Source organism: Jatropha curcas, chromosome 1, assembly GCF_041381405.1.
Source record: "Jatropha curcas cultivar XTBG-Jc1 chromosome 1, XTBG_Jcur_1.0, whole genome shotgun sequence".
In the NCBI taxonomy this organism is placed as follows: Eukaryota; Viridiplantae; Streptophyta; class Magnoliopsida; order Malpighiales; family Euphorbiaceae; genus Jatropha; species Jatropha curcas.
This window is the reverse complement of record NC_143151.1, coordinates 26,204,199-26,220,099: the sequence shown is the minus strand read 5'-3', so window position 1 is coordinate 26,220,099 and position 15,901 is coordinate 26,204,199. Positions and strand designations below refer to the sequence as shown.

General features: G+C 31.4%; 1 protein-coding gene across 1 annotated transcript; it reads right to left on the bottom strand.

Annotated features, from left to right (window-relative positions):
- Window positions 1–5,518: 5,518 nt before the first annotated feature.
- Window positions 5,519–13,861, bottom strand: LOC105641814 (beta-amyrin 16-alpha-hydroxylase CYP87D16). The gene is given in 9 exon segments (XM_089726579.1): window positions 5,519–5,717; window positions 5,821–5,948; window positions 7,666–7,772; window positions 7,870–7,948; window positions 12,346–12,594; window positions 12,795–12,849; window positions 12,851–12,942; window positions 13,033–13,366; window positions 13,442–13,861. Coding segments are annotated over 9 exon segments (1,335 nt in total). The 5' UTR covers window positions 13,642–13,861; the 3' UTR covers window positions 5,519–5,626.
- Window positions 13,862–15,901: the final 2,040 nt, after the last annotated feature.

Sequence of the window (15,901 nt, the reverse complement as noted above, 5' to 3'; positions counted from 1 at the left end):
TGCGTTCAGTTACCTGCTTCAAAGATAATGCTTAATAATTTCTAACGGCGGTTTGGTGTGCCTATAAATTTGTGGATAAAGATCACTGGTCGCTTTAATTTTTATTCGATTTTGCAATTTTTTAGTTTAGAATAAATGGAAATTTGTTAAAAGAAATTCGTGGTCCTTTAATGACGATTGACAAGTAATTACTAAATATATAAAATTTTCATTTATCGACTAAATTATCCTTTTATAAAATTATAGAAATAATTATTTTTAATATAAATGAGATAACTTAAAAAAATCATTACTAATTACACTTTGAGTAGACAAAAGAACTACTCAAAATGACTTACATCGAATGACTATCTGTAAAAAAATTAATTGCTTATGTAGGGTATATTTGACAACAGTTTTTAAGTAATTTTTAACATTTTGACTTTTATACTATTTAGTAACATAATATTTGAATAAATTTTTAGAGATTAAGATATTATTTTATAAAAGTTATCTCATGTAATGTTTAGTTTTTACATTTTATTAAAACTACTAAAATAATTAAAATGTTTCGAAATAAGCTAACAGCTACCAAAACCAGCTAATTTTATGGAATAAAATTAAAACAGTTTTACAATTACTTATAGATTTAGGATTTCTAAGAGCAGGAGGCTGCTCTATCTTAGGACACCATCTTCTGTTATGATACCACTCTTAAGTTATGTTGACACCTCATAACCACTCTGTTTTTTTCTCTCATCATGGGAAAATTGGAATTCCCAAGTCCTTTCTCAGCAGATTTTATCCTTCTTGTTTTTAGTCTCTTTGGTTTCTTCATGTAATCTGGTGGCAATATTGGTGGCTCATCGACATTATGCCACATGCCTTGTACATTTAAAGGTGCGAGGCCATTGATGTATATCATATCATAACACTTTTTCTTAAGGTACTCATCAATACAATCTAAAAAAATCATGTCTCATATAGTGAATGCAAGTTTGCATGATTGCATGGCACACTAGACAATTGCCATGACCTACCAGAGGATTTCCTCTCTCCAAGTGACATAACAAAAGCTTTTCCCTAATCTTGGCACAGAAATTTTTTCCATTAGATGATCTTGGGACATATAATGAAGTTCCAAGCTTTCTTAATTCTATCTTCTCCGGTTCAACTCTATCATTCTATTTATGGACTGCTTTTCTACTAAAAAAAAATTCATCTGCATAATTTTTGTCCTAATATCTTTTAAGTTCATTACAGAGGCATTGTCATTGCCTCTGCTATGTAGAAATTAAAAACCTCTAATGTTACTTGTCGTATCATCAACTTTCGGATATGTTGATAAAAAAAGCTCTACAAAACTTATTCTTGTTCCTCTTTAAAAAATTAGATGCAATATATGCACTTAATTAGCTCCTCCAATTCTTCAAGATTTTTATTGAACTCTGCGTCATAAGTGGAGTATACTATATGGCCCACAGTGCCGGAGTCAAAAATTTTTCTTGAGGGGTCAAAATATATTTTATCATATAAATTTTTTTATGTATGCAGTTTATTATACAAAACCATTGCTTTCCAATCATATAAATACAAAACGAGCATAATTACATAAGCAAAATATATTACATATGGTCAAAATTTCTTAATTAAAACAGTATAAAAACAATAAATTAGTAAAGATATTTGATATAATAATTGACCAAATTATCAATAATAAACAATTAAATTTAAATTTATAATACTATTTTATATTTTAATATTTATTGTTGCATTTACAAAATGAAACCAAATCTAAAATTAAAATTAAAATTAAAATTAAAATCAAACCCAAAACTAAAATTAAAAAAAAAACTAAAATCAAAATTAATGGTAAAACCTACAAAATATTATTCTCTTTAATTTATGCCCACTCTTTCTTATTGCAGTTGGATCCTTATTATAGTTCAATAAAGATTTAAAGTGGATTGTGGGGTTCTAAACTGTTAAATATTTGAAAAAAAAAAAAAAAAAACACATTATAAGAGTACAAATTAAACTTAGGCCTTTTGACTTGAATGTTCGAATATAACACCATTAGGCTATCAAGTAGTCATATAAAATAAGTGAACTAAATAATTTTCTTGCACTTAATATGAATATGAATAGCACAATTTATGTGCTCTGCAAATGAGCAAGTTCTATGATTACATTCTCCAAACCTTGCAAACAACATAATTCTAGAATTTAGCAAACATAGAAGAGTATCAAATAAATATGGCATTTTCATACCTTTTCTTGATTATTGACTATTGTGAGTCCAAATCCATCTTCAATTGCTAGGTCCTCAAAGAGTAATTATAGAAACCATATCCAACTCTCCTCGTTCTCCCTCTTAACAACAAGTTATGTAACTAGGAACCTTTGATTGTTCTCATCTTTAGCCACTGCGCTCCAGAGTTGCCCACCTAACAAGGTTTTAATAAAGCATCCATTCATAAACAAACATGCATTGCATCCTGAGTTGTGCCCCTTTCCTAAAGCAAAAAAACTAGATAAACTCTCTCTCTATATTTTTTTTTTCTCTCGTTTTTGGTGTGTTGGGTAGAGGTGCATCTGCCTCTATTTATAGGCGAGGATACGAGAGAGGTAATATGAGAGTCGTGTTCGAGTTACACACGGCTCTCCATTTATATCATGGTTGGTTGCTAACCTTTGAATAACTTTCGCTGCCAACTTTGATTCCTTAAAAAAAAGTGTGTTTTATTTTTTCAAATGTATATAGATCCCACATGTCGGAGGGACCCCACAACAAAACCTATGTACAACCTCTTAAACACATTCCTTCCCCCCCCCCCCCCCCCCCCCCCCCCCCAACTCTCTTGTTTCCAATATATTTCCGTTGACTGTAACTGCATATTTTTCATTCATGTCCTTCACCATTTTGTCTACTCTATAATTAGGATTAAGTCGAATTTGGTTCAAGAATTCCATAACTATAAATTATTTAGTGGCTTGCCTATTTGTCGATGACCTGAAACAATTTTGTTCCTCTTGGTTTAACCTAATCACCTTTGATCTCTTCCTCACGTGCTCCCACACAATCTCCACCTACAACCATCCTGACATCTACAATCAACTCTCTTAGCTTCGCTTTTCTTCCACCTCATATCGAAACTCTTGAGTAATGCAAACTTCTTTATAATCATCTGTAGTTGTTTTTTACTAGGAAAGACCATACCAATACTGAATTGCAATAACTTATGATCAGATGCAGGATCATATATATTTCTCTTTCTTTTTCCTCTTTTTTACATGCATATTTCCTTCTTCACTATTGATTGCGCTGCATCTGATTCCATATCCTTTCAAGTATGATCCTAGTTCATTGACTGTAGGTCTTAGTTGTGTACTAGTTGGTCCTCCATCTAGCCTTAAACCTACCCTATTATCAATTATTACACTTTTTAGCTTCTTCTCGTTCTCCCTGGTAATCACACATTCCTCATCATCTTTATCACTTAAAGCTACTGAACTGAAATCAGTTTCTTCATTTGCATTTAGCTACTCAAGTTCATTAGCTTCTCTGTTAACATTAAAAAAATCATCAAGTGGTGCATGCTGTGAATATATATTTTTTCTACATCATTATACTATGAATGAAGATCATCTTGATGATTTCATGAGCTTTATGTTGTGCATGAGGCTCTTCATCTTTTTTTTGTTCATCTTCATCTAGTGTATGCACTTGTCCAACTTCAACGTCAAGAAACATCTAAGCCATCATCTATTAGGATGCCATCTCTCTCCATAGCCTGCATAAGCCAATCAATCTCTTCCTCAGCCCCTGAAATCATTGAATTGACTCCATTTGTACTTACAGATCAACATTCTTATACAAATTAGATTTCTCATCACAACATAAACTTTATGTTCCATATACTTATTTTCTTCATCATTCTTGCAAATATCAAGAGATCTCTGATCTCCCCTTGGTTTAAAATAACCAATTTTCTGCATTTCTCCGTATCTAAACTCCCTTATACTATTAGCAATGGTAAGACAGCTCTTGAGAGTAACTTTGAGTTGTCCACTCTTGTAGAACCTTTCTACCAATGTAGTTTACATTCTTATGCTTACTCATTTTACCTCCGACTCATATCTCAAGTAGAAACATGTTCAATAAATGCAAACCACTATATAAATAAAGACTCATTAACATTCAACAACCCATGCCCATTTTACATAAGATAATACCTCTGTAATAAATCAAGATGAGATAAACTTAACACAAGGACTTGTATTTAATACCCACGACAACCTACTGCAACTGCCATATTGTAACTACAAAATTTATGGCCACAGTTTAGATGCAGTTTGTTTCATAGCTACACGTATTTAATTGTTCAACTATTTATTATTCCAACAAAGCAAAGTTCCTTTTCCCTATTCAAATATTTTGGTATTAAAATACTACCCAGTATCCATTGTGCACCATTATTAAATCAAAAAACATTAACTACTTTCTTTTTTTTTTTTTTTATCAAAAATTTTCAGACTCAATAATAGTTTATTATTAAAAATAAAAAAGTTCATTCATTTTTTTCGAGGCTCAATACATAAATTCATTATTGTACTTTTTACGAAAAATTTTGTAACACATTCAACTTTTACTTTAACCTATTGGACACTTCAACTTATAAAATTGGATCTCTTAGCCCATTGAACACCTCAATTTATAAAATTAAATCAATTAAACACTTATTGGATAGTTAAAATATGAAAATTATTATTTCAAAGTTATATTAACCACATACCAAACCAACGGTTTACATATAAAATTTTCAAAAATATTTAAAATTATAGTTTTTGGTGTAAGGTGTAGGAGTATTATGAAAAGTGAAGTTAAAGGTGTGACAAGGTCGATTTTAAAATTGAGGTTATTGAAAGGTTTTTGTCAAAATTCATGAGTTGATTATGTATTCGACCATATGTCTTCTTCACTCTTGCTATTTTGACTTCTATAACCTAGCTGAAGTGCGACTATAACCGAAGCCTTCACAATAGAGCAAACGAGGAAGACAAGCAATGAGGATAAGAGCGATAAAAGATGAAGGATTAAACATCATTGGGTGAGAGAGCAGAGGGAGATAGAGTTTGGGTCTGCAAAACAATGTAGGAACAGAGATGATAGTTGGGATTGGGTTGTTAGACAGTGAAAATGCACCGTTTAGTTACCTAGGCTGGGTTAATTTTAACTCTACATGCACTAATAAGTCTCGGGAGTCAAGTTATAAACGGGGTATGATTGTAATAATACGCAAAGTTCAGGGCAGTTTTTTGAGCATCGGAGAAGATGGATTTGAAATTGAATCTATTCCCAAGTCACCGTCATGCTGTACCTTGGAGTGCAAAATCTAGAGTAGTTTTAATGATTTATTTCTAATAAAAATAGATTGTATTTATAAATGAACTTTATCTCAGAGTTCAAAATTTAAAGTTAGTAATATTAGAAAAGTTTGATCCGAATATCACCTTCGACTGAGCATGAAAACTCATGTTTATGAAAAAAAAAGATATTTTATTTGAAATTCATATTTTATTTTCATTAAGTACATGAAACCAACGCTTATTAGAAAAAAACATGAAATTTTGCAGATTTATATAGTTAATGCTTCTCATATAACTTAATATGGATGCCATCTTCAAATCGCAAATGAGGATCTCTACGAATCTTCCCGCCCTTGATATTTCTCCACCTATAAATATTAGCTCATAAGGTTAAGAATGTATATTGGTAGTTAAGTAGTGGTTAATTTGAATTAATGAAAGATTAGGTATAGACAAAGAAGAGCAATATACCTGTACTTTGTAACCAGGACATGGATGAACATGGAGAGAAATACCCTGCTGTAGTCTGCCCCAGCACATTGTCTTGTTCCTCCACCAAAAGGTGTGAAATTCTTGGATATTGTTTGTGAATCCAAATCCTATAATTATTAATTAATTAATCATTTACCCAAAATCAAATTTCAAATGCCAATTTATTCTGTTTAATATCATCCTTCAAGAAACAACAATTATTCTAATTACTTATTACAATAATGCATTTTGAATTGTTTTTAAATTAAATAAACAAGGAATTAATTTCAATGACAAATTCATTCATTTATAATGAATTCTCACATTTTGTGTCCTAATTATTAAGTATTCAATTCATTTATAAAATTCATTATTTTTAATTAAGTTAAATTTATAATTTGCAGTATACAAAAGTATAACCTAATGGCTAAGGATGTAGCTGCATTAACTACATCAAGGCCCAAAGGGGCAATGGGCCTGCCTGAAATTTGGAAAAAAAAAAAAAAAAAAAAAAATCTAAGTTAACATTTAAGTCTCTCTTTTTGGAAATACTTATGTTTATCCCATGATTAAGTTCTTCTATCTAAAAGGTAAGCTCTTTCCATCCAAAAAGTGAGTATATTCTGTCTAAATAGTGTATCTGAACTCACTTTTTAGACATAATGACTCCATTGTGAGAGAGAAATATAAGTTAGAGACATTAATTATTTCTCAAATGCATAAGCATTTAAGTGTTAATTTGAACATAAGTTAAAAGACCAGTTATATTTTACATTTTAAGTAATTATTCCTAAAAGGAAAAGCTAAAATCTTGATTAATTTTTGTAACTTTGCCCCTTCTCTAATTACTGTTTTTCATAGTCGACTAACACTTGATCTAATAATTATTGGTTTCTCTTAAATCATTTTAATTTAGAGAGTTTAGTAAATTAAGTTTAGACTATATTATTTAACTTAATTGCATTTGTATTCTATCTAATTATAGAATTTACTAAATTAATTAATTTTGTAATAGAAAACATGAATTTTTAATTGTATCTAATTAGAATATTTGCATTATGGAATGAAACTTCAAAAGAAAATTAACCATTGTATAATGATCATCAACAGCAGTCAATCAAACTATTTAGCTTGTTCAATTAACATCATCTTAATAAATCATTGGAAAACTTGAGTTGATATAGAAAATATTCTTTTAGATCTATGACAAACGACCTAACATAACAAGATATTGTTCGCCTAATATTAGATATCAAATATGTAGAGTTTAACCAAAAGATCTATGACTATTTGATAACTTATATTAAAACATATATATTTGTAAATATTTAAATGAAATTAATATGAATAGAATTTAGTGAATGAAAAATAGATGAGGATTATTATAACTCAATTTTCAAATAATTTATTTTCTTTTTATAAGGAATTATCGTCACTTATATTTATGTATATTAGTTTTATAAATTATATAGTTTAATCGGAGCCATCAATGAATTTCTAGTTACGTTATTGTTAGTGGCAAATGCATAAATAATCTGATAATAATCTATATCCAAATCTATTAATGCTAAAAAAAAGTTTATTTATAACGAATCTCATTAAAGAATATAAGTGGTTTCTATAATTGATGAATAATATAAAATATGAAAATTTTTAAGCTCTTAAAATATGGATTTATATTTATTTTTTATTCAGTAAAAGTCAAGATTGGCTAGTGGGATGACAACAATAATTAAGTTTTGTGGTAAAAACCGGAAATCACACAATTAGAGTATGAGTAATTAATATTGAATTTGAATATTAAAAAAATATTACGATCAAATAACTTGATTCATCATTGATTACCTTCCAACGCCATGGATTAAACTCAAGTGGATCTTTGTAGATCTCTGGGCTCATATGGAGAACAGAAGTGAGAACCATGATTGTCCAACCAGCAGGAATTATATATCCTTTTCATAAAAAGAATAAAAAAAATATTAAAAGTTTGAACAAGATTTTAATTAATTTCAATAAGAAAATAAAAGATTTAGAACAAGAAGAACATGCCTTTGTAATGAATGTCTCTTAGTGCTCTTCTCAACAATCCAGGAGCAACATTTGCTATCCTAAGTGTTTCATTGATGACCTATCAATTACTCCACATTCCAACACAATAAGATATTTTTGTATCTATTTATATATTTAGATATTGTATGCTTTAATTAAGCAAATAAAACAAAAATCACCTGAAATGTCACGACCCGTTTCCATGGGCCGGACCGGCACTAGGGCCCAGGCAAGCTTAAAGCCCCCGAGACCCGTAGTAAGCCTAACTAAAAACAAATTCAATTATATCAATGTAAATTCTAAGTGTTAAGCCCATATTGCCATGCGAAAATAAACCTCATATTCATATTATAATTCAGCCCCAAATTATAACATTTTAAACATTTACATATTAGCCCAACTTACAATACACCATATTTTATAATATGGACTCACACAATTATTTCATCTATAATAATAATACACGACTAAAGGTATACAAATCCTACAACTGCGGAGTTCACTAACAGATGTATACAGATAAGCCTTCGGACATTTATCTATTTAATAGATCAAAACTAAAATTTGAGAATTTTTTTTTTTTTTTTTTTTTTTTTTTTAACAGTGAAGGAGCAGAGCTATAGCTGGAATTTAAAAAAAATGCTACTTCCTGAAAGATTTAAACAAAAGAGATGTGAGTTTTCTAAGGAATAATAATTATTGCACAACACACGCATTCACACAAGTGTATAAATATATCAATCTAGTCATCCGACTAGTTATATGCTCACACAGCCAGTCACACAAGTGGCATATCACCAGCACTCACAATTATTAACATCTTCATATAATCACATCACGTGGAAATTGGTTTGTGGCGTCACCGAAACCCCCGATGAGCCGTCCTCCCACATGGCCCATCCTCTCATAACGTGTGCACCAGGGAGCCGATCCCCCATACTGGCCGACCGGTCTAATCCTCACTTGACCAGCCCTCTCATTATTTTTCCATTCTCTCTTTTCTTTTCCCATACCAACAGGAGGCAACCCGGTCGTCTCCATCAAATCTAGATCATCAGGCGCTCACAACAGGAGGCCACCCTGCGGGCTGCGATCAAACCTAGATTATCAGGTGCGCCCAATAAAGAAACCAACCTGTGGTTTTCCATATCATACAAATCACAACAGTAGGTACACACGGGGGCGCCGATCTCCCATTTATCCGGCCGACGGTCCAACCGTCCTCACAAACCCATGGTGACCCACTTCATCCCAATTCCACACAACAAAGCACAACAATATCACAACGCAATTAATCAAGTATTGCAATTAAATGCAAGCATATTAATCAATTAAACATCGTAATGCAATGCACAATTAGACATCCAAAATCAAATGCAAATAAATAAGTAATAGTGTTAACAACAAACAATAAGAAATAAACAAATAATAATAATGATAAACAATAACAATGAAAATAAATAAATAAATAAATATTCGAATACTTAAATGAATAATAATGATAATAAATAATTAATCAGAGTACTTTATTTATTATGTATCAAATTATAGAATTTATTTAAATAAACTTATTAATTATATTGTTAATTAAAACTAATCTAAGTTCCATCGAAATTTTGGCAGCATCTCCCCTAAAAGTGGGATTATCTACCTGCTTAAATATCAGCAATATTATATCCATCAACCATTACACACACAGCCCATCCATCGGGCAATCAAATAAATTAATTTCCCTTTCTCCATATCAAGTAATAGTATAAATATTTAATCACAATACTAAACTTTAGCTATTAACAATCCAAGCTTTGCTATCTAAGGTTAAGCCCATACATAAAATAACAAATAAATGAAAATAAACATTTACTTAACCACCACATTCTACTGGTTTAAAGTATCCATATATATATATATATATATATATGCTTGTAGTAACCCTATGCCAACTATAATTCACTCTTTCTTTTCTTTTCTTTATCATTATATAACTAAGATCCCGAATACGACTTAATAATATGTGAGTCAGCATTCTCGCCAAGCAAAATTTCAGGTAACGAACCCATTTTATTTGTCTCTCAAATCATAAATAAGCATTTATACATCAATCATCATGAAATCTTGAAAGTACGCTCATTTACATATATTTATCCTTCTAAAGCAACACACAAAAAAATATCAAGGTAATTGCTGTCAATTCGCAAAAAGATTTAAGTTTTTCTATCTTAAAATCATGGATCACACCAACTAACTAATTCCACGCAAGAATTAGATTTACAACCTTAATTGTACCATGTCAAACCAAAAATCAATAGAAATAATTGAAGATAGCTGCTGCCAACCTAAGCAAATCAAGGTTTCTTGATCAAAATCCATATTATAAACACTAGTTAACTCATTTACCAACAAAAACTTAACTTATCATGTCAAATGCCTCATATCAAAGCAGAAATTTTAAGCAAATAGCTAGGTTGGCTGCTACCATATCACAATCATTCTAATTTCTTTCATAGGACCTACAATAAACACCCTAACTTACACATTTCCTTGAAGAATGCAGTTATAGTGTCAATTAATAGTCAAAAATCAGATTTTTCCCAACTTCCAGTCGTGTGAATAGTGTTTCAGGAACCTAGCATTTCTCATTCATGATTCTAACAACCCTTTCCTCAAATGAGCTATTGAATAAGCTAAATAATTGAAGGGAAAGGGATCATATAGAGCTCACCAAGGTTTTGAATGCGACTTTACCTACTACGCGCTGTGATCGCAGTTTCTTGGTTCGCTGCGCCAACCGGAACGGGAAGGAGAGAGTGAAGAAGAGAGATCGAATCTTCTTCCTCGACAATAATGAATCGACGCCGCCGGAAAATCATGCAGGAGGGGCCCGACGCGATCTTCCGATCGAAGGATGTCGCGGCTCTCCTGCACCTCCTGCGTACGCCAGAGACGAAAGAGAGAAGGGAAGGGAAGCCGGGATCCGCTGCGACGTGGAGGCGATGGCGAGGAGGCGCGGCGTTGGTCTTCGGTTGTCGGAAGAAGAGGAGGAGGAGGAGGAGGTCGCACGCTGGTGCTGGCGCAAGGAAGAAGAAGGGAAAGAAAAAAAGAAAAAGAAAAAGAAAAGAAAAAAAAGAAAAAGAAAGAAAAATCTTTGGCTTCTAGACCATTCCGGTTCGATTCGAACCGGTTTGGTCTAATTTAATGATTCGGCTCGATTTTTACTCGGTTTGCAGGGTTTTTCACTTGGTTTTCGAATAATCAATTTCCGTTTCGGGTCCGGTTCAATTTATTTTAATTATTTTAATTAGGTTTCATAACATTTCCTCCATTAGCTAAATAAAAATAAAAACATAGTTAGTAATTATATTTGATTTTTAGGAAAAATAATTTATATATATATACATAATAGATTAATTGCTGGACTTTCATTTTATTATTCGAAAATTTAACTGTTCTCGATTTCAAAATTTTCGACATTATATTTGGACTTGGGCCCAATTTGCAAAACTTGAACTCAAATTAAGATTGTTCACTATTTACTGCCCATACCGTCGAAAATTCAAATTTTGATTTAATAAAAATTCAAATGTTTCGAAAATAAAAATTCAGAGTGTTTCATGAAGTGTAAAAGTCATTGATTTATAATCTTCCCATGTAATTGAAGAATCTAACCCTTTTTCTTTTTTATTTTTCAGAATTTTCTGATGTTCAGCCTGTGCAAAATTTAATAACTGTCATTAGAATTTGAATATCTTTTCATGCGAGCCGGATGGCCATGATTTCAGAAGCCACTGTTCCAGTTTCAAAAACTTTGGAACTGAAACCAAACCTAAAATTGACGATTCCGGTTATAGTTTGGAACAAATGGTTATGATTTCAGTTCCGATTCTTTAATGGTTCCAAAACCTATGATTTCGGTCCATTCTCCGACTGATTTTCTAGCGAATTACATAATTATAAAATAAAAAATTAGGGAAAGTTTTTTTTGAAATTTTTTAAAATTTAAAAATTAAATATTTATGAAATAATTTTTAGAAAAAACTTCAAGAAAAAAAATAAAAAAAAAGGCTTGAACTTAATTTATTTTTATAGAAAAAGAGTATTTATAGTAATCCAAAAAATCAACTTTTTATAAATACCATTAAAACCAGCCATTATATAGTTATTAGGAGGCTTAATTTGGAAATTTCACAAAAATATTTTTAAAAAAAGGTTTTGGAACCAGTGAAAAAACCGTTGGTTCTAACCGGTTGGAAAACCTGTCGGTTCTAGCGGACTTTTGGAACCGCCGGTTCATGGTTCTTAAAAAATTGAAACTAAAACCAGACTGCAGCCCTCTGATTCCAATTCTAGTTCAGACCGATTTTAATTCCTCACAATTTCAGCTCCAGTTCCCACCTATTCAAAACAAGTGATTTCGATTCCAAAAACCGTAAAATAGCCACCCTACATGTAGGTAGCTCACACACATAAATATCTTACCGTTAGCTCTTCGATTACTGATGGTTGGTCTGAAAGGAGCTTGAAAATTATTTTTATGCTCGTTGGAATTGACTCAGAAATGGCAAATAAAGCCCCAAACATAATTTGAATTATGAAATCTTCTGTTATGAAATCCTCTTTTTCCATGTCACTTAATGTTTGACTCATCACATCTTCTTCACTCTTCTTAGTAGAGCTACGTTTTTCTCTTAGCACATCGTCTAATATCTTCATCACCTTCTTCCGGTTCTAGTCATAATAATACAAAGTAAATTAATTTGTAATCAAATTGAACTCAATCAATTAGAATTCGAGTTCATTTAAGTATTGTAAAATCGACGTTACCCCTTCATATTTTGTAAGGAAAATTGATATTGAGTAAGATAATAATAAACTATGATTTAGATTAACATATCATAATTAGAAGAAACTTTAAAATTTTGGATTACCTTTAGACTTTTATGGTAGACAGTGCCAGGAATATTAAGTGGAAATGAAAAAAAACTCTGAAAATTTTGCAAATTTTTCACTCAACTTTTATGGTGATTTTTCAGCCTCATAGCCAAACAGAAACTTGGCGCTAAAATCACAAACTACCTGCAACAACCCAGAAAAAGAAAATTAGAACAAACCCTAATTTATTTTATGTAATTAATTAATTAATAGCCTGCAGAGCTTGGAATTTACAGCTGAAGCAGCTTGTCTAACTTCAATGGCTGGTTGATTACACCATGACTGTAAAGTTGTATGAACTAAATCTTGTATCTGATGAAACAGTTTTTCTCTTAGCCTCTCAGCACCAATATGAGTCAAGAAAAGACCTCTTATATACTTGTGAATGTAACCGGTTGCTCCAGATGTTCTTGACTCACCGTCTAATACAAAGAGTTCAGAAAATGCATCCATATACCATAATTCCACTGATCTTCTTTCTTGACTGAGGATGTAATGGTTGAGTTCAGGATCTGCTGTGAATATAATTGGTCTACCAGCGACATTACTTCGAAATATAGGACCATATCTGAAGAATTTGCTAATTTTTTAAACATTTTTGTAATTGAAGTGTATTAAAATTCAAGAAAAGAGCTGGTTTTACCTTTGGATTCTCTTTTTGACGAAAGGATGAAGATCAAGAGAATAGCTGGGAGTTAACAGTTGAAGAGACTCTCCAATAATAGGCAATCCCATGGAACCAGGAGGAAGAACGCCATTGCATTTTGGATTCCTCCATTTGTTAATCCAATAAGTTAAGCATATAATAGAGAAAGCTACAAAGAGCAACTCAATCATCCACATTTCTGTAATCCTTGATTTGTAATTGTGAATAAATGTGCATTAATAAATTATCACACTAAGAGTTATTCTCAGGATATCTATGTGTCGGGCATTTATGCTTTGTGAGGTAGCTGGCACTTAGCAAGTTGTTAGATAGCGAAATGTCAAGTAGCACATTAAAGGGCTTACCTATTAACCCAGAGGATGTGGCTCAATTGACAACGCAATCTGAACATATGAGAAAAACTCTCGGATTCGATCAATACTAAACGCATCTACTGGGAGAGACAAGTGACCTTAACTGTGACTAAGTCTTAAGCCGGATTAGGAGACAGTTTCTGGTTATGGGATTTGGATACCGGTGATTTACACAAAAAAAAAAAAAAGATTCACCTGTTAGGTAAGATAGGATGGTAGAGAGTCATTTTTTTCTCTTAATCAAAGTTTCGGTTTTGAACCTTTGATATAAAGTCCTTTTAATATTCGGAAGAAGCTTTTGCCTCCTTTCTGGATCTACCCGACATAAGTGCCAATTAATCAGACAAGTGGATTTAGATACTAGATGATTAGAATTCACAGAGAGAGAGAGAGAGAGAGAGAAAAAAAAAAAAAAAAAAAGATACATGAGCTTACCTAATAAGTAAAGATGTATATGGCGCTAATCTGGATTAGTGGACTCCGATACTGATAATTAAAAACCAAACAAAAATTTTATATGGGCTTAGTTAATAATAAAGATGCATATGAAGGAAATGATTTTATACTAACTCCGGCTGTATATGTCCACTCTTGCATCAACCTAATTCAATCAAATTTTTTACTAAATCAATTCAATAAATTTCTTTTTGAAAAACGCGGATATTTCTAACCATTTACTTGAAAAACAGAAGATAAAATAATATTGAATTTAATAATTATTTTAAATGATAATTATTTATTGATTTGGTGAGTGGTGAACCTAAAAATTCTCACTTAATCCCTTATTAGGTATCTGAAATGGATCAGATAAAATTTTGATCTGCTTGTAAATAGAGTGGATACAAATATATACCAATTTGATTTGAATCCACTCGGTTAGTTTTTTTCTTTAAAAAATAAGTTTTTTTAATGTACATAATCAATCCGATTCAAATCCAACCAAACCTAAATCTAACCCAATTTAATGCGTAACGTTATATCTGACAGATATTAATTATTTGGCAGATCAGATATAAATATGCTCCCTAATCATAAGAATGGTACGGGAAAAAAGAGATGTAAGAGGTAGGCCATTCAGAAGTCAAAGCAAATTACAGGTCATAAATAGTTGATCGGGCCCAATTACCAGCTCAATAATCAATGGTTAAACATATAAAAATATCCTCAACTATATAATTTGTTATAAAATCACTATAAATTAATCTTTGTACACCTGTTACTCCTATTTTAAAATATAAATATATTAGCATCCTATTTTTGAAATGGAATCAGAATTTAGACTAAAATGATATTATATGGGATCGACAACTTGACCTTGGGTTAAGCTAACCCAAAGGATCAAACACAATCTTCTATAATTTTTCGGCTTATGCATAAATTTGACCGTGTACTTTTATTGATTATCCTTGTGTCCATGAATTTTGCCGGGAACTCGTCATGATTCTTCACTTTCACATTTCAATGATAACTATATCTTTTGTAAAAATGAAGTGTGAAAATATAGGGTTATGATTGAACCCAGCAAAGATAGAATTATGATTGAACCTTTGCAAAGATATTTTCTTTTGACGAGGAACATAATTATTACTTAAATGTAAAAGCGGAATATTATAATTTAAATTCTCGCAATGTTCAAAAGACTATAAGAATAATCGATCAAAATTTAAGGTCAAATTTATGTATTAAATCATAACTTTTCTCTCCCAAAAGTCTAGGCCTTAAAACATTTGCGTCATGCTCAAGTGAAGTAGTTGCATCACAATTATTGACAATAATAAATTATCGCAGACAGTTCTTGCAATGCAGGAATGTATGCGCTTGAGCATTTAGAACTCTTGCAATTTATAGAATTCATGTAATTGGCACAAAATTTGCTTTTTCTAAAGTAGACCACCAATGATGTGTGCTAGCCTTGCTTTCTCTGTCCCTGATAGTCTTCATACCAATCATCGATTTCCTGATTTTCTTGCACAGTTGGCATCTCTTGCCCTTGATTTTCAAAATGAGCAAATCAAGAAGCATTTTTCTTATCTATATCCCAATATTGTTCCATTCTTGATTCATTCACCCATGTGTTGCCTTC